This window comes from Phodopus roborovskii, unplaced genomic scaffold (genome assembly GCF_943737965.1).
Source record: "Phodopus roborovskii unplaced genomic scaffold, PHOROB, whole genome shotgun sequence".
Lineage (NCBI taxonomy): Eukaryota > Metazoa > Chordata > Mammalia > Rodentia > Cricetidae > Phodopus > Phodopus roborovskii.
Genome location: NW_026125281.1, coordinates 16,629,355 through 16,648,781, shown reverse-complemented (window position 1 = coordinate 16,648,781; position 19,427 = coordinate 16,629,355). Strand labels below are relative to the sequence as shown.

At 37.5% G+C, this 19,427-nt stretch overlaps 1 protein-coding gene across 2 annotated transcripts; it reads right to left on the bottom strand.

Moving 5' to 3' along the window:
• Positions 1–1,073: 1,073 nt before the first annotated feature.
• Tmem68 (transmembrane protein 68) lies at positions 1,074–18,928 on the bottom strand. Of its 2 annotated transcripts, XM_051197698.1 has the most exons (7): positions 18,885–18,928; positions 17,990–18,378; positions 13,110–13,274; positions 10,179–10,372; positions 4,996–5,056; positions 2,705–2,844; positions 1,074–1,679 (listed from the first exon to the last, which is right to left on the bottom strand). In XM_051197698.1, exons 2-7 carry the CDS (start codon positions 18,312–18,314, stop codon positions 1,575–1,577), a joined length of 990 nt encoding a protein of 329 aa, XP_051053655.1. In that variant the 5' UTR covers positions 18,315–18,378; positions 18,885–18,928; the 3' UTR covers positions 1,074–1,574. The 2 variants fall into 2 exon arrangements, with proteins under 2 accessions (XP_051053655.1, XP_051053662.1); XM_051197705.1 differs by lacking the exon at positions 13,110–13,274.
• Between the last annotated feature and the right edge of the window lie 499 nt (positions 18,929–19,427).

Sequence of the window (19,427 nt, the reverse complement as noted above, 5' to 3'; positions counted from 1 at the left end):
TCAATCAGGATGGGACCCCGACACTGTGAGTACCAGGAACCTAAGATTACTTTGAATAAGCACTGGGGGAAAGGCCACTTTTTGCAACATCTTTAAAACCAACTGATCGTTCAAAATAGTTTTCCTGTTCACTTTATAGAATTTTATCCATTTATTTTGGAACCATTTAACAACTTTGAGCCCAGTAAGGTTCACTGACAGAAGGGGGGAAACAGCAAACTGACTCCTTTTATAGCAACCGCCTCTGAAAACTGCATGGGAAGTACACTGCACATTACTGTGGCTAAGATAAAAGACACGGATGATGGGCAATAAGGAGAGTAAAACAAAGGTATTATTGTAAAATGACGTCTCACACACACAATTTCACAAGGGAATGAGTTGCAATTCAGCTTTATTTTTCACATCATTTCTATATACATTTTATACATACATATACATACATATATATGTATATATGTGTCATAGATACACACTTGTAATTAAAAAGTTCATATAAAACCCAAGTGCTACAAAGGTGGGAAGGGACATACTGCAGCAGATTTATGACACTTTGATGTTTAAATACTTTTAAAATCAATTTTCAAGGCGATGACAAATCAAATACCATTACATTTTCAGAGGGCTCCATCTTTCAACAACATTCTATTGAAATAATAAGCCACATGACTGGCTGCAAAGCCCAGCAAAATAAACCATGATATGAAACAAAACCAGAGCCTTCTTGTTCATTATTCTTGAGCCTAGAATCAGCATCTAATGCTAAGTGCAGAGCGTGACCACTAGTCTATCCTTACACCATAAAACACCATGCTGACAACTCATCCTATATATTCACTTAGATACTTGTTTAAAATAAATACTAAACAATTCAGTAAATAAATACTACAGATAACAATGTCTTGATTTATAAAACAGTATATCTCTTTCAATGTGCTTGGCAACTGGACATCACACCTGAAGGAGTTGCTTCAATACCCAAAGAACAAAAAAATGTACATAACTCCTAAAGGATTCAGGAATTGATTCAGTTATAGCTCCCACATTACAGATATCACAGTAGACATAGCAACTTAAAGTAATGTTCGTCACCATAATTGTATCATGCTTAAAACAAATCATCGAGGTACAAAAGCATTCCACAACTTACCCGCAGTTGTGTCTGGAATGAAGGGCAGATAGATACAGGTATCTCTCATCTAAACTAAGCAAGTACTAACCCTAATACATGCACTTTCTTATGATCATTCCAGCACAATTGACATAATTTAGGAAAGCCTGCTTAACCTGCTGATATTAGGAAAAATTTACTCTAAGACTTATGCTTATCATATACTACTAAAGATTGCAAATGCAACATGATCATTTTCTGGGTCAGGCAAGTGGTGAGTTACTTATTAAATTTGACACAACTGATTGACAGGACAAATTAATAATACAAACTTAAATAAACAAGTTCTAAGGAAGACGCCTATTAACATGATGTTTTAGAATCACTATTACACAACCTACAAAAATGTAAAAGACAGTTGAGTAGATGTGAGTATGTCATTACAGACACAGTAAATCACCTGCTAATGAGCCTGCTGCTCTCTATGGAAGCGGTCCAGCAGCGCACTTCTAATGTTCCCCGGTATCCTTTGGTGCTTATCAATCAGGGCTTGAACAGCATTCTTGGTCTAATTAGAAAACAAAAGAAAAGCCACTGTTGGTACACATCAATCATCTTGTAGGATTTTCATGTTATGCAAAGGAACTTCCCTCCCACACCCATTACTAGCAGGGCAAGAAAGCCTATGCCTTCCTCTAGTAATTTTAGTATTTCAGGTTTGGGGGAGAAATGGGAAGGGGTTCAGTGGGAACAGACTCAATTGTTTCATCGTAAAAATCTTCAGGATAAACATGGATGTATTTAACAGACCTGAATTGTAAGTATACCTATTTTTGTTTTGTTTTGTTTCATCTTGCTTTGATTAAGACAGAGTCTAACTATACAGACCATAAACTCACAGAGACCCAGGGCTGGGATTAATATTACATTAATTGTGCATCATCATGCCCAGCAAAGTCACATATTTTCCATCACAATTCAAAATGTTTTAAAGGAATATCACTAGTGTAGTATAGAAAGGTTGGTGCAAAGGTTATAATCAAAACAGACACAGCAAGGGATGTGGCTCAGTGGTACAGCACTTGTCTAGCATGAGTCAGGCTAGATTATTGCTCTTTTTTCAAATTCTTTCAAAGCTTAATCCCTCCAATCGGAGCAGCCTTTTCTCATCCTCATGACTCTCTCTCTCTGCTAGATCACTTAACGTTTTCCAAATCCCCACCAACTTCTGCCTTGCAGACCTCGAGGCTTCCAGTCACACTGCACAGAACCTGACTTCTAAGTCGTTACCATCAATCCCATCTTTTTCCTTAATCCTCATTCTTATTATAAAAAATTTAGATACAGAAACATATTTCCAGGTTCCTGACAGATGCCTACATATCTATCCCTGGCTCCTAAACACTAAATGTCTACAGTCACCTCCATCCACACTCTCATGGCAGTAAAGATGTCACTGGGCCTTGCTAAGTGTCTCCAATGGGGCAAAAATCACGGTTTGAACATTTCTGGGATATAATATATAAACAATGAAATTTCAAATGATTTAAAACAAAACTCTGTCCTAAGACTAAGAAAGAAATCACAAATTACCTTTTCAGCTAGCTCTTCTGCTGTTATCTTTGGGTCATAAGGAATGGGATCTCCTAAGTAGGTCCGCAACTTCACGGGAAAGCCTCCATACATCGGAGCAAATGGATAGCGGAATTTTTCATAAAGCCACTTAAATAATCCTGTTTTAAAGTAAGCAAAATCACTTTATTAGCCAAATGTTGTATGCACAGAATTATGAACTTTCTAATTAATTACACAAGACTTGCAGGAAGGTCACAAAAATACTAGTTCTCAGCAAACATGCCTGTGTGTGTGTGTGTGCCTGCATGTGCGTGTGCATGTATGTGCGTGTGCATGTGTCTGTGTATGTTTGTGTGTCTGTGTGTGTCTGTGTGTTTCTGTGTGCATGTGTGTGCATGTGTGTGTGTTTGTGTGTCTGTGTGCATGTGTGTGCAGGTGTGTGTGTGTCTGTGTGTGTGTGTGTGTGTGTGTGTGTGTGTGTGTGTGTGTGTGTGTGTGATTCTGAAGCTGGAGGCTGAATACAGTTCTCACATGTACTAAGCAAGTTATCTACTACTGAGCTATATGACCAGCAGAGCATTTTCTAAATGGGAGCTTTTCATCAGCTATAAGAAATGCAGCACACTGGTGCAATGAGCTCATCAGGATAGAGCCTAGAGACTGCTGAAGAGACATATAAGAATTGTTTGTACTTGGTACTCAGTTTTCCTATACATTTTTAAAAAAAAAAAAGGAAAAATTAAATCAATTCATTAAGAGAATCTCAGAAGACAAACCAGTGACTATTACTGGAGAACAAAGGCTGATAAGGGCCAGCAAAGCTGGAAGCTCAAGCGTTCAGGGATGCAGAGCCAGTGATTTACAAGTACAAAAGAAAAGACAAAGTAGCACAGGCCCAGTTCATGCAGCAGCACACACAGCCTGCTAGAGATGATGACACTTCAGACTCAGCAGGGTCAGACTTAGAGGTATTAAAAGTAACTGGAGAAGGCTAAAACTCAAAAACCGCAACAATGGAATCCAAATAGGTAAGTTTCAAGAAATACATAGTTATGTCCTGAAAACAGATTACATGTAAAAACAGAAAAATTACTGTCACACACAAAGTAACACTTTTAAAAATTACAATTAACCAGGTACGATGATGCATGCCTATAGTTCCATCACTGGTGGGGACAGGGACAGAAGCAGGTGAGTTTCTGTGAGTCTACAGAACAAGATCCAGGCCAGCCAGTGCTGCACCAGTGACACTGTGCCTCAAAAGTAAACAATAAAGGACACAGACACTTAATTTAGAGATACTAAGATTTATAAAAAGTAAATAAAATTTTGAAAATAATTTGTAATTGAAACAAAATTTCTGTAATAATTTCTGATTTGCTATTTAAAAGATTAACAAAAAATTAGAAATAATTTCTAAAGTTAAATATAAAAAATGAGTTAAAACAATAGCAATTTAAGGTTTGCTAAGGGGTTTTTATGTGGATAGGAACAGCAACAGTTACAAAAAATATATTCAACTGAACATAATATATAACCAATAAACTGAACATTTCAAAATGAGAGACATTTTAAAGGAAAAAAATTCTAACGTTTATTCTTACATCTATATAAATCTATATATAAGCTGAATTTTTAATTACTAAACTAAGACAGATAAAAGAACTTACCAATATAAGCATATTATGGTTTGCAATTTTATTTACATTAATAGGATAACCAAAGCAAATGACATTCCCATCTCCTTTGATGTCAATCTTAGTTTAATATGTAGGTCATCCAATTTGAAAGCTACTTTCTTCAGTTGATGTTATATAAACATATTCTAAATCTTATCAACATAATTTAATGCGATACGTCAGATGAATCACTTTGAAGTTTTAAAAATTTAAACAACCTCAACAAAAACATAATGTCTACCAAACACTCAGGAGGCTAAAGCATGAAAATCACAAATTTGAGGCCAGCCCCAGTCCCTACAACATAATAACTGCCACTATTTAGAACCAATTATCACTCAGAGTTTATAAAGAACAGTATCTAAATATTCATTTTCTAAAATTAATAATTCAAAAGTTGCCAAGTGTAGTGATGTACACCTTTAATCCCAGTACTTGGGAGGCAGAGGCAGAAGGACCTTTGTGAGTTTGGGGCCAGCCTGGTTTACACAGTGAGTTCTAGGATATTCAGAACTACACAGTGAGATCCTGTCTCAAAAACAGGAAAAAAAAATCATTTTCCTAATAATGTTCAAAATACCTGTTTTATAGATTATACTATAATTAAAAACCATATGAATGAGAACTTACTTGTTCCTCCAAGTGATCTAAATCCTTCTCGAATATTTTGTGTAAACATAGGAATAATAGGCTAAAGAAAAGAATTTGAATTAAAAAGTAAATAAATAAATCCACTTAAGGTCTCCATTGAGTAACTAAGGCTTTTTTGAAGGCACATTTGAAATCCTAAAATTAGATTTTCAAACCAAAGGCATAACTAAAGTGGTATGATTTAACAGACTAAATTTGACTTCATCATTTATGAAAATATAAACTGGAAAGACTATTCTCTAGTTGGAACATGAAATATTTTTATCTATTGACTTTCCTTACATATAAACCCTTGAAACTCAAGAGGATTATAATACTCACTAATTTCATTAAATAAGATGAATGTGGCAAATTAGTTTTACTCATTCCTAAATATGCTCATTAAAGAAGTTACAAGATGAAGACACTATGAAGGGTGAGGAGGGTAATGAGGATGGCCCCCATAGGTTCATACATTTGAATGCTCGTTCCTCAGTTAGTGCAACTGTTTGGGAAGGATCAGGGGGTGAGGCCTTGTTGGAGGAGGTATGTCACTGGGGGGTGAACTTTGGGGTTTCAAAAGCCCAGGCCAGTCAGTGAGCTCAGATGTGAATTCTCGGCTCCTTCTCCAGGCTGCCTGCCTGTTGCATAATCCCTGCACAGATGGTCCTGGACTGTAACCCTTTTTTACATATGTTACCTTCACTGTGGCATTTGGTCACAGAAAGAAAGTAACTAAGCCAAAGGGAAAGTTTGTATCAATTTAAATGATAGGTTTGACCAAGATGTTCTCATGGAATTAGTAACACATCTTTGTGAGCCCACTAAATCTAAAATGTTCAGTAGCAACAAAAAATACCTAGAATTTTTAAAAGTGTATAAATTGAAGAACTTTAAATAACAAGTTTCTAGGATAGTCCATGAACACCAATGTGATATTTAACAATAGAAATATTAGGTCAATGTCATAAAATAATGAAATATCATAAAGTATCATATGGGAAGGTTATGTTATTACAAACCATAAAATATATCAAAATTGAATAAAATACTTTCATATATAAACAGATATACTGAACTAAACGTTTCAGGATTGATAAAACTATATACATGTGTGTACACATGTTCATGAAGTTCCACATTATCTGCAGAACTATAGACCTCTACAAGCAAGGTTTTAGATAAAAATAACGATACTCTGAGTCTTTTTCACTCACTTCGGGCAGAAGGAAACACACAAGGATAAACTTCACACAACTTGTCCTCACATTGAACTAGCTGATCACCTGCTGTCCCCTCTCACCAGAGGGAAGACATCTAACATATTTCAGGGACACCTAACACATGTTTTGTTCACTGCTGTATCCCTTGCACTTAGAAAAGCACTGGAGTAAATGAGATAAAAGGAAGTTATGGACGAAGTAAAGAAGGGATGAGTAAATACAGAAAGACGATGCTCCTAATGGCTGTGCTTCGTAAACACACAGGTCAGAGACAGGCGGCAGCCATGTCAACACTAGAACAAGCAGACACACTGTCCAAATGTAAAATGATGAGGTTCATTCATGAAACCACTGCATAGAGAGGATAATGGACACTGAATTCTTTTGCTTAAAAAAAAAAAAATCCACTACTATCTAAGATTACAAGTTTTGTAAAATCAAATGGCTAAAATCCTAACGTTTCAAACGTTACATTCTCAGAACTGAAAACTCGGAATGCATGGGACAAACAGAAAACTTTTCCACTCACAGAGTAAACAGATAAAAATAAAAACTGTGTCCCATTCAAATGACCTTTACATGTTTTCTGCTAATGTTTTATAAACTACAATTCGATTACTTTTCATTTTCTTCAGCATGTCCTGCTTACTTTTTAAGTTATTTGGGGGAGGGCATTGTTGGGGATCATACTCAAAGCTTGGCACATGCTAAGCAAGCACTCTTCCAACAAGCTACAGCCTCAAACCGGCCATCCCTTTTACAATGCAGCTAATCTTACTTCTGCAGTTGTGTTTTTTCATAGTTTATGGAAGTTTGGTTTGGTCTATTCCAGGGTAATCATCACTTACAACTGTGTAAGGTTGTACTGCAGAGTCCTCTCACATCTCCAGAAGGCTCCTCTGTCTCAGCACCATACTCACTGTGAAATGCAGCACAGCTACCTGAACTGAGCTCTGCTCTGATGCCTTGCTCGGACCAGATCCCTCCCATCCCTGGCTGTCAGTGCTTGATGCCTCATCTGTAACATTAGACCTGCGGCTCTCAGCCTCCCCAACACTGTGATCCTGTAACACAGTGGTCCTCAGCCTCCCCAACACTGTGATCCTGTAACACAGTGGACCTCAGCCTCCCTAACACTGTGATCCTGTAACACAGTGGTCCTCAGCCTCCCCAACACTGTGATCCTGTAACACAGTGGTCCTCAGCCTCCCTAACACTGTGATCCTGTAACACAGTGGTCCTCAGCCTCCCTAACACTGTGATCCTGTAACACAGTGGTCCTCAGCCTCCCTAACGCTGTGATCCTGTAACACAGTGGTCCTCAGCCTCCCTAACACTGAGACCATGTAACATAATGGTCCTCAGCCTCCCTAACACTGTGATCCTGTAACACAGTGGTCCTCAGCCTCCCTAACACTGTGATCCTGTAACACAGTGGTCCTCAGCCTCCCTAACACTGTGATCCTGTAACACAGTGGTCCTCAGCCTCCCTAATGCTGTGATCCTGTAACACAGTGGTCCTCAGCCTCCCTAACGCTGTGATCCTGTAACACAGTGGTCCTCAGCCTCCCTAATGCTGTGATCCTGTAACACAGTGGCTCTCAGCCTCCCTAACACTGAGACTCTGTAACACAGTGGCCCTCAGCCTCCCTAACACTGTGATCCTGTAACACAGTGGACCTCAGCCTCCCTAACACTGTGATCCTTTAACACACTGGACCTCAGCCTCCCTAACACTGTGATCCTGTAACACAGTGGACCTCAGCCTCCCTAACACTGTGATCCTTTAACACACTGGACCTCAGCCTCCCTAACACTGTGATCCTGTAACACACTGGTCCTCAGCCTCCCTAACACTGAGACCCTGTAACACAGTGGTCCTCAGCCTCCTTAATGATGAGATCTTTAATGATGAGATCCTTAATGATGAACAGTTCCTCATGTTGTGGAGATCCCCAACTATAAATTATTTTCGTTGCTACTTCATAAATGTAATTTTGCTGTCATGAATCATAATGCAAATGTCTGTGGTTTCCGGTGGTCTTAAGTGACCCCTGACAAAGGGTAGCTTGAGAATCACTGAATTAGAATATTACATGTAACTCCCTGACTGTGCAGAGCCCTGGGACAAACCTCAAAGGGCTGCAAACTATTTATCAGACTTATAATGTTATTGGTAAATTCACAACATTAAAATTTTGTATTTATTTTAAATTTATAAAAGACAAGTTCTCAAATATTTGGAATTTTATTAAAAAAATCTTAATTGAAATACATAATCATAAAAAGTTACCAAAAAATTCAAGAATCTGAGAAAGTTCTTATTATTTTTCTCTTTGAGTTCCCCTAAGCAATATCTTCCTTAAAACTATAACATAAGAATGAAGAATTAGAATTCTATGATAAACTTATAAGACTCAAAACTATTTTTGTTACCTTTATCTGAAATCTTTCAAAATAAAACGTACAAAAGGTCAACATTTTGTTTTAGATTAGAATTTTGTTCTTGCTTTAAAATATTCGTTGATTATTCTTAGTTTCTCACGTGGCTGCAAGCAGCCTTCTGCATTCCATATTCTCATAGTCTACGGTTCTGGTTTCCACATCTGTGCTTTTAAAACTTTAGAAAATGGGTAAAATGTGGTATTAGTCAAATTTCTTCATTACCAGCACAACAAATGCATAAATAAATTAAAAAGCTTTTGCTGAGTTAAGTGATCTTTGTTTAAAGACAAAAAAAGTTAACAAACACTTAAGCCCTATTCAAAGTAGATCATTGCACTAAGGATTTGAATATAGAATTTTAAGTTACTCAAGGAACATAAAGTCTACTGTAGGACTGTACTGCTTAAACATGCATTTTAAAAGTTAGGAAGTAGATTAATTTAAACTAGGAATAGTAAAGCAGTAGAGCAATGCACTAGGAGTCACACATAAGCAAGTGTATTGGTACAGGAGAGAAAAGAGCTACCAAGCTCTTTGAGTATTTTGTTTTACTGTAAACTTTGTGATTCAAATATAGCAATACCCACTCCCCTTTAGATAGTATTCTTTGGTTAGAATGAATCACCACAACCCTTCATTTTTTAATCAACAGTCTACATTTACATGATGCACAGTCAGACGAAAGATGCAGGCTGGTCTCCCTAAGGACAGCAACCCGAAATGCTAAGCTACTGCAGCTGGCTCAACCTCCCAGCTTGGCGAAAAGACCAAGAGTCCAGCAAAGGACAGCAATGTCCTCTTCTAACAATAAGCATTCCTTAGGATAAAGTTCCTTAGGCTACAGAGAACAAAAGACTAAGAAATACTTTCTACAGCCAAAAGAAAACAACAAAAGCGCATTCATACTGTTCAGTCTGGGAGATACAATAACTACAGAGTCTCCCAAGTACGTTTAACTTTACTGAAAAGCGTTTTAGAAATATCTATCTAAAATACGCCACTGTCCATTTCTTATCATTATACTATAAAACAGCTAATCCTATTTGATGAAAAATGACATTAATCATATACGACTCATATTGTTACACAAACTGATTACACATAAAAGAACTATTAAACCAAATTCATCCATGAAATACATGAATGCATTTGTGTCAAATTACCAAAAGTTTAAAACAGACAGAATGCACTAACTGTATCAGGAAAAAAAAAAAAAATGAAACAATGGCGGGACTGTACAGAAACACAAATCTAATAAAGGAAGTAGAATTTACAACTGAAAAAAAAAAAAACTGTGCTGGATACTTGCCAAATTTCCATGTCAGTTTTGTGTTTTGTAAGATGGCTTCTCACACATAAGGAATAGTCCTTTTTGGATATATCCCTATAAATCGTTACCTATAGTAACTTCTATTCCAATAAAAGAATCTGGATTCATATATTTGGCTCACGTGTTAAGCATTTCTTTGAAAGTCAACTAAGCTTTGCTTGACAAATTCCCTTGCTATGACTTACCACTTTTGCATCAATTGCAACCTGAGCAAAGCCTTTACGGTTACCCCATATGATGTTGTAGGTCTCATCACTAAGCAAGGCTTCTCGGACTCCACCTGGTGAAATAGCTAGCAAATGGCCACTCCTCAGGATTTCAACACATTTTTCTCTTGGTCCATGAAGAGCACAAAATACGTCTAGTAATAAACTGAACCCTGTAAAAAAAAAGTAATCACAAAGCTATATCTTTATTGTGTTCAATTCTTTAAGAGCAAAACTCATCATGATCTATGCAATTTACTACCCATACTTTTATCTACTTTCTTAAGTCAATAGCTTTTAAGGTACAAGTCCAGTTTTATTTATGAAGTGATAGATAGATAGATAGATAGATAGATAGATAGATAGATAGATAGATCTGATCACCTACTATTGATTACTTTCTGGCTGATCACTTCCTTACTATGGCTACTTTCCATTTTAAAACTCTTAGTTACAATTTAAAACTATCATGAAAAATAGAGATTCTACACAGATGACAAAACTCAGGGTCAAAAGTTAAGTAGCAACTGGGCAGTGGTAATGCACACCTTAAATCCCAGCACTCAGGAGGCAGAGGCAGGCAGATCTCTGTGAGTTCAAGGCCGGCCTGTTCTACAGACTGAGTTCCAGGACATCCAGAGTTACACACAGAAAAAAAGTTAAGTAGCATATTTAAAGTCATACAACAGAGGTTCCCACTGCATTATGTCCAGTTCTGAGTGCCTTCCACTGAGTTTAATGCCATATATTTCTCAAGTACTGTTAAGCCAATCAGAGATGATGTGTCATCGGCAACCAAAAGCCTAATCTCCCACTAACCCTGAACAAAGAACCACCTGAGAGAAAGTAAATCTGATTATGGTCAGCCATACCAAAATTAGCTCAGACTATAATCAAATCTACTGAAATAAGAAGTTAGATAATACTAATCCTAGAATTAAACTTTTATAACAATAGCAAATATCGATGAGAGTTCTAATCAACTGAGGAAGGGTATTCAATCCAAGAATAGCTAATTCCAAACCTTAATATTATATAGCTTTTCAAACTATGACTGTTCCTTTATGAAAGACAGTCTGTCAATAAAGGATATGATTGCCACTGTACATGTATTTTCCTGCTTGAGACTGAGGCTATGGATGGTCCGTGGAACTGGGCAGCAGACTAACATAGCTTTCTGTTGCCTTAAGAGCTGAAACAACATTAAAAAGTCAGTAAGATTGAAAAGGTGCTAATCCTGCACCAAAACTTCGCTGACCTAATTAGATACACTCTCAGAGTGAATGAGAGGGGGTTAAATAACAAGGTAAAATACAGAATTTCTCTCTTGCACTAAGAATTATACTGATTTTATAACTTCATAAAATAATAAATGACTAAAGGTAAATCGATATCAAAAGTTGGTATGAACATAGAGGAAAAATTGTTTTGAAAAACCTAAAAATGGTCAGTTTTCTTATTTATGAAAAGGAAAAGCTAAAAGCAAACCCATGCTCCATAAGAGTACAACAGAGAAATAAACATTTGAGCCACATATTAAAACTGAGGCACTGTAAGATAGCAATGCTTACATTAAACCTTTAGGGGCATAAAACCCACGAAGTTGTAAATGTGTGAACAGTTGTCACTCAAAAATCAAAATAACTAGTTATGATGAGATTGTAACATCCTCTGTCCCCAATGTACACAAAGTCGTCACATTCTTTCCAAAGGAAAGCCTTGCATCTGGTTTAACGTATGTATACACAAAGCATAAACAAGTGTTCTAACACACACTAAAGCACTGACCATATGTGTGGAAGGCACTGGAGTAGACTGGTCTTAACTCGCTGCTGGCTGTGAGTCTGGTTGCTGGGTAACATACTATCAACTCTCCTGGCTTGTTTCTAGTGATTCAGTGGTGAAAGAAAAGATTTATCCTCAGTAATTTCATTCAATGATTATCTTTAACTATTTTATCTTAAACAATTTAACTAAGCTTTTTTTTTTTTTTTAAGCTATAAAGCTGTTATGAACAGATTTAAAATGCAGTCCTCAATCTCAAGAGCTTGAGACAGCTCGTACACTGGAAGAGATGTAATGTATACGCATACTCTTTAGGATAGTGAGGACAAACACATCCTGTATATTTTTTCCTAATTTTGACTTGCTATTAAACTTTAACAGCATTAAACGAAGGAAAATATTATCTTACAAAAATATGAAACTTTTAACTACCTTGTATATAAAATTATGTATCCTTTTTTTTTAATTCTTGAAAGTTCAAGATTTGGGTTAGGGATCTAGCTCAAGGTGAGAGTACATGCCTAGTGTTCCCATCTGCAGCATCGCAAAAAACAAACAAAGTCCAAGAACTAAGACTGCTGTTGGGGCATATGTGTCTGTGGTCCACCTACCTGGGAGGCAGAGGCAAAAGGGTTACTTAGGACCACAGCCTAAAAGCCAGTCTGGGCGACTGGCAGCATCCTGTCTCAATTTTCAAAAGTGTTTTTTTTTTTTTTTAGAAAATACTGACTAAAGTTCTGTTAATAAAGAAAAAGAAACCGGACTTGGGGGGTGGGGGAGGGAGGAGGGTGTAGTTCAGTGGTAGAGCATCTGCTCATCCCTAGGGATCACTCCTCAGCACAGCCAAAACAAAACAGAGGAGGAGGGAGAGGATAATTGAAGTCTGTGGTAGGGAGGGTGGGAGGGAATAATTAGAGCCAGCAGTGGTGGCCACACCTAGAAATCCAGGGCTCTCAGAAGCTGAGGCAGGAGGATTACCCACTCAAGGTCAGTTAAAGCAACAAAGAAGAAAAGTAGGAGAACGCTTTTCAAATTAGTTATCTTAAGGAGGCAAAATACTTTCTACACAATACTTAAGACAGACAAAGCCACATAGTTTGATCACTACACACAGTTAAACTTTACCTGGGATTTTAAAGACAAAGTGGTCAGCTACTACTCGGCAAGTTCTGCCTTTGTGGATGAAAATTTTAGCCATGAAGTAATAAAAGTCTATGGGAATAGCTCCATGATAAAAGATTATAAGTGCTGGTCCTTCCGGTATCTTTTCCATCCCATGAACTTCGTAACCTGTTTGAAAGACAAGTCGCTGATATTTAATGCAGTAACTTAAGACCTGTCTTGGCCTTCTGGGTTCCCTTCTCCTTTGGAAAGTTCCCCCCGTTTCCCTTTCTTTTCTGGCAGAGAATACTTTGGTTTATAGTCTTAAAGCGTGACAGAATAAGCAAGGCCCCTGAATGGAGAGGTGGCAGAGTGTGCGTTGGGAGTCCAAGAAGGTCATGGGATCCACCAGCAAGGGTGGCCCAGGATAGACAGTCGAAGCGGAGTAGAGCTGCAAAGACAATACTCAGCAGCAAGGAGTATAGCCCACGGCGATGGGTCAGATGAAGGGAGACGAGGGCAGACAGCACGCATGCAGGCAGGGACCCGAATGAAACAAGGCCAGAATGCATGGCAGCCTTGGCTGGCACGAGAGAAAGGATAGAGCCAAGTGTGGAGTAGCAGGTCCTAGGCTAGAGCGGCCTCCGCAGCTGAGGACAGCCATCAGGGTTCCCTCAAAACCCGAGTTAGCTTCTTCCCCGCTCATGGCTTTGCACGCTCGCATCCACGAATGATTCACCGCCTCGTGGGAATGCACCTACATTTTCTTGCTGATGTATATAGCATAAGCAGGATCCTATGAATACACTTAGGGATCTTTTCTGTCCAACAGTGTGCCTCAGAGATCTACGACACATGAAGTGACCTTACTGCAGTTACGCTATCACACACATTTTTTTAATTTTTTGAAAAACATAAAGTGTCTATTCCTTTATTATTGATTTTCAAAGGAAATAAATAAGAACCTAGCTTAATTTTAAGGATGTCAGTCCCATTTTCCAGGAATAATGCCTTTTAAAACTTGAGAGAAAGGTCTGAATTAAAAGGCTGTTAGCCATTTGAGAGTACCAAACTAAAATGAGTTATTTAAAAAGCTTCAAATTGGTGTTTCATTGTATTGGATAGGGAATCGCAGAATGTTCTGAAATATCAGAGTATATACAATCTGAGGGTAAACTTTAACTTCAAAATATAAAATACTGAATAGTTTCTGGCATAAAGATATTTTTAAGTAGTAAAAACATTATAAACAATAAAACCTGTTCAGTAATAGGTAACTAAATAACTATATTATTAAAAGGCGTATTTATGAAGACTAATGGGATGAAAAGTACTATTTAACCACACATATACAAATGATAAACAGACCAAATTTTAACAAAATTCATTTGCATATTAAATTTTAGGTAGCTTTTTCTTTTATTATATTTTTTACAATGATCATGTTATTTCTTTTATGTTTCTGACGTTTAAAAAGCACATATTAAAACTGATTTGAGTAAAACAAAATCCAAATGTAGACACAAATCACTTTTATTTATGTCACAAGATCAACTTTTTAAAAAGTTATCGCTTACACAGATAAAAATATCTCATCACAATAAAGCATTAAAGTGGGTCAAGTGCTGAATATTTTATTTCCTCTGAACCATAAATACACATCTAAAACTATCTTGAAATTCCAGTATAAAATAGTACTTAGATTTACCTGTATTGTCTTATCTACTCATATGTAAATTCAAATTGCTTAAAATAAAAGTTGATATATAAACTGGAGGAAGATGCAAATTCCTAACAAGTATTGTAAATGACGCCAGCCAATACATGTCACTGTTTTAAAGACCATCAAGTTGCAACTCTGGGACAGGCACATGCTTTGTGTAAAACACTGAGGGTGCTGGAGATCTGTACTGGCCAGAAGAGATTTAATAGCAAACACTAAGAATTCACAGCATCAAAATCATCACTCCTGTGTGCAAACCTCAATACCACAACTTCTGGCTGTGAATCCCAGTGCAGGACTGATGTACCTTACATACACTTCAGAGCAGTGGAACCCTTTGTCAGAGACTGTATCCTCACTCTGCTTCCTAGTGTACCTCAGAAATAACTTCTCTGAATCTCCATTTCCTGGGGAATAAAATGGAGATAGCATATAAACTTTATCTATCATAATACAAGGTTTCTTTCTTTTTTTGGTTTTTTTGAGACAGGGTTTCTCTGTATTGCTTTGAAGCTTGTCCTGGAACTCACTCTGTAGACCAGGCTGGCCTCAAACTCACAGAGATCCGCCTGCCTCTGTCTCCCCAGTAGTGGGATTAAAGGTGTGTACCACCACCACCTGGCCTCATGATATAAGGTTTAAAGAAGTATTTAAGTGTTTGGAATGATACGCACTCAAAACAAGAGGATTAGAGGGTTTATAGATATCCTAGTATGAATGTAGTGTTACCCCAAGACACTATCCTACGAGGCATATTGATGGTGAGTTTTCCTAATGGCATCAGTGATGTGTATCACCAAGTGTCTATTTCAAAGTCTGTCTGGTAAGGAGTATCTCTATAAGTTAGAGGCCAGCTCAGTGTATATGCCAAATTCCAGGACACTTAGGAGTACATAAAGAAACCATTTCTTTAAGAAAGAAAGAAAGGAAGGAAGGAAGGAAGGAAGGAAGGAAGGAAGGAAGGAAGGAAGGAAGGAAACCAACTCTGCTCTGAAACCACTTTGGGGCACAACAATATGCTATGAAATCCTTGTCACACCAGGCAGTGGAGGTGCACGCCTTTAATCCAGCACACAGGAGGTAGAGGCAGCAGGATCTCTGTGAGTTCGAGGCTAGCCTAGTCTACATAACTAGAGCAAGTTCCAAGACAGGCTCCAAGCCACTGAGAAATCCTGTCTAGGAGAAAAAAAAAAGAAAGAAAGAAATCCTTGTCACATGCTGTTTTGGAGCAAATAGGATTTCACCTTCACCAAAACACATGCTAAGGTTCAAAGCAACAGTTACAAGAAATGGGGTCTACTCAGAGGTTTGAGATGTTAGGGCAGCATCCTCATGAATAGATCAAAGCAGTCTCCCATAAGCAAATTTTATTCTGGGAACTAAATTACTTTAAATAATTTAGTTTGAAATTTTTAAGACAGAATCATAAGTAAAGTGGGCTATGTGATGGCAAGCTAGGAAGCTTCTCCAGAGCAAATGGAACAACAGTGTTCAGAAAATCTTACAAAATGAGACAACATTCCCCAGCAAGCCTGACATCCAGAACATATGAGGCCCAAAGAATCAACACCAACAAACCAAACAACTGCTAATGAATAACAAGAGCTCTCTTCCTTTCCTCCTTCATGTTTTTGTAAAACTTACTTTAGATTTCTTTATTTTAAGTATATGAATGTTTTGCCTATGTGGTTGTTTGTATGCCACAGGTGTGCCTGAAGCCCAAGGAGTCAGAAGAGGGCATTGAATTCCCGGACACTGGAGTTATGAATGGTGCAGGTCACCACGTCAGTGCCAGGACCCCAATCTGCATCCTCTGCAAGAGTAACAAGTACTCCAAATACTGAACCATTGGTTAAATGAAGATGTATGAAGTCCAGAATAGAACACAGCCACTAGAGACTGGAGGAGCAGAGGCAATTTTCATGATGGCCCAAAACTGAGCCTCCAATCATTAAACGCACAGCATCACAGCTTCTCAAGTCATAAAGTAAGAGTAAATTTCCTAGAGAGAAGCGCATCGCCATCTCACTTATCTAGACAGACACACCAACTTCCTAGACGAGTCAAACACTAACAGTAAACATCACTATACAACATATTTAATGTTCACTATGCTACAATATTTCACTCTTAAAATGTCACATCGGTAGAATCAAATTTACTCTGAACAGAATAGTGGCGCATGCCTTTAATCCCAGTACTTGGGAGGCAGAGGCAAGCGGATCTCTGTGAGTTCAAAGCCAGCCTGTTCTACATAGAAAGTTCCAGGACAGCCAGGGCTACAGAGAAACTCTGTCTCTAAGAAGTAAAACTAAAAAAAAAAAAAAAAAAAAAAAAAAAAATCTAGCTAAATAGCTAAATATGATGGCACTTGTTATAATTCCAACAGTATTCAGGAAGCCAAAGCAGAACTGTAAATCCTAGGCTGGCAAGATTACACAGCAAAACCCACCCTCCCTCCCCCCAAATCTCAAAAAAATAAAAGCAGGTGTAGCTGCAAAGACAGCTCAGCAGGCTTGTTGCTATTGCCGAGGACCAGAGTTCAGTTTCCAGCACCAATTTAGGTAACTCACAACAGCCTATAACTCAGCTCCAAGGAATCTGACAGCCTCCTCCAGCCTCTGCCAGCACACTCACCCATAGGTGTATATGCACACACAATAAAAATAAATAAATATTTTTAGGCAAGAAAAAGAAGTTTCTATGGAATAGAAAAGGGGGACTGTGAAGAGAGGGAGTGGCCTGAAGGGAAAAGGAAGGAGGGAGCAAAAGACAATAGTGGATACACATGAAATGAGGGACTGCTTAAAGGGGAGGGATGAAAAAGAGGTAGAGACGAGGAGAGGAGAAGGAAATGGGATGTGAAAATGTCACAATAAAAGCTATGGCTTCGCATGGTAAGAAAACAAGACGTTTTGACAGTTTTACAGTAATTTTTATAGATGTTTTAAATAGCAATTTTCATATTTCAATTTATAGTAACTAAAAGTACTATGCAATTCTTAAACAGAAATAAATGTGTTTAGAAAAAATCATTTAAAGATATATATATATATATATGTACACACACACACACACACACACACACTACATGTAAACAGATTTAACAAGGAACAATAAACAGCAATACAGTGTCAGTGCTCTACACCATGGCAACAGAGACTGCAGCATCCCTGCTTACCATGCCAAACCGCTGCATGTCCATCCCACAGAGTTGCCACTGTTTTCCTCGCACCGTCCCATAAATTATGCGAGTAGGCTTCTTTTAACACATTCTTCCTCTTGTAGATATGGAGGAAAATAATAGTAAGGTAGAGGAGGAAGATAGTAAAGTAGGGGAGGATTAAAAGTATCAGTGGGGTAAAAACCCACAAGAGGTGGTTTGCAAAATTCACGTAGTCCTCCAATTGCTCCACACCCAACCATTCTTCAAGCACATGAACCACACAGGTCATGTAGGGCACAGAGTCCTGTCCCACAGCACAGGTTTGGTTGTTGTCTAGCATTCTCTTTAGATGAAAATCCCAAATTCTGTCTCTTTCTTCATTGCCCTATGTTTAAATTTCAACCCTAGGAGGAAAGAATAATCCAGTTAATCTCTTCACAACTACACAGTTAAATATTTTAGTCTATATAAAACATGAGTAGATTTTTTAATGTTTAACTACAAAATTATGAAGCGTTGGGTTTAGCTTGTAAAATAACTTGAAAGCTGTGACTGACAGAGAAAGGCTGATACAGAATAAAATTACAGCTCACACTGTTAATCTAACTCATTTCTTCCATGGGTCATGCTGAACATTTTACTCTTTACACTGAGATGAACTGTGTCCTTCACAAAGGACATCAGCACCGTACTCAGTAAGGTTATCCGAAGTGTTAGGAAATGATGACCTACACGTATGGATATTTTCTTTTATAGAGAAACAGATTTCCATAAGAGGTTATCTGTTCTTTTGACATTAAAATTCCATATTACTTATCTTTCAATCATTTCTATTAAAACATAAATGACTGAAAACATAGCTACAAAAGTACTGTATGAAGTCATTCTCTAAAACAATTATTTGACTTACCAGAAATTGCACAAATATCTTGTCTCTGGATTCAATATGTATACTCTGAAAATACAGTAAACAAATGAAACATATTATTAAATAAAAATCATTACACCTTAAGTTTACATTTCCATGAACTAAATGGCAGGAGATAGTCACCAATGTCTGACAATCAATGACAGGCCTACGGGTAAGGCAGGTAAGTTACATTCAGGATCCCTCTGCATAGCTTAAGACAGCTGATTAGCACTGTTCTACTAAGGCCCACCCATGAAACTGTTTTACTACAACTATAAAACATTTGTATCTATAAGAAGGAAGCAGAAACTTAGCAGGATCAGTCAAACTGTCAAATACATTTGGTAATACAACTGTATTATTATTATTAGGACTTAATTACCTACACAAGAGTTCCTTCTTTCTTTCATATTTTCACTGCTTCAAAGTGTGATCTAAAGAAAGTTTAACTACTATTTCATATTAAATAATCTTAAGAAAACCCTCTAAATTTTTTGTGAGTCAAGAAAGGAATAAATAAAAGAGAGGGACTAAACCAGACCC

Excerpts from the sequence above, each read along its gene's own strand:
- Tmem68 (XM_051197698.1), bottom strand. The coding sequence starts at position 18,314 with ATGCTAGACAACAACCAAACCTGTGCTGTGGGACAGGACTCTGTGCCC. Across the intron at positions 5,057-10,178 it reads TTGCAATTGATGCAAAAGTG|CCTATTATTCCTATGTTTAC; the intron begins GTAAGTCATAGC and ends TCTTTTCTTTAG. Across the intron at positions 1,680-2,704 it reads CAGAAGAGCTAGCTGAAAAG|ACCAAGAATGCTGTTCAAGC; the intron begins GTAATTTGTGAT and ends TTTTCTAATTAG.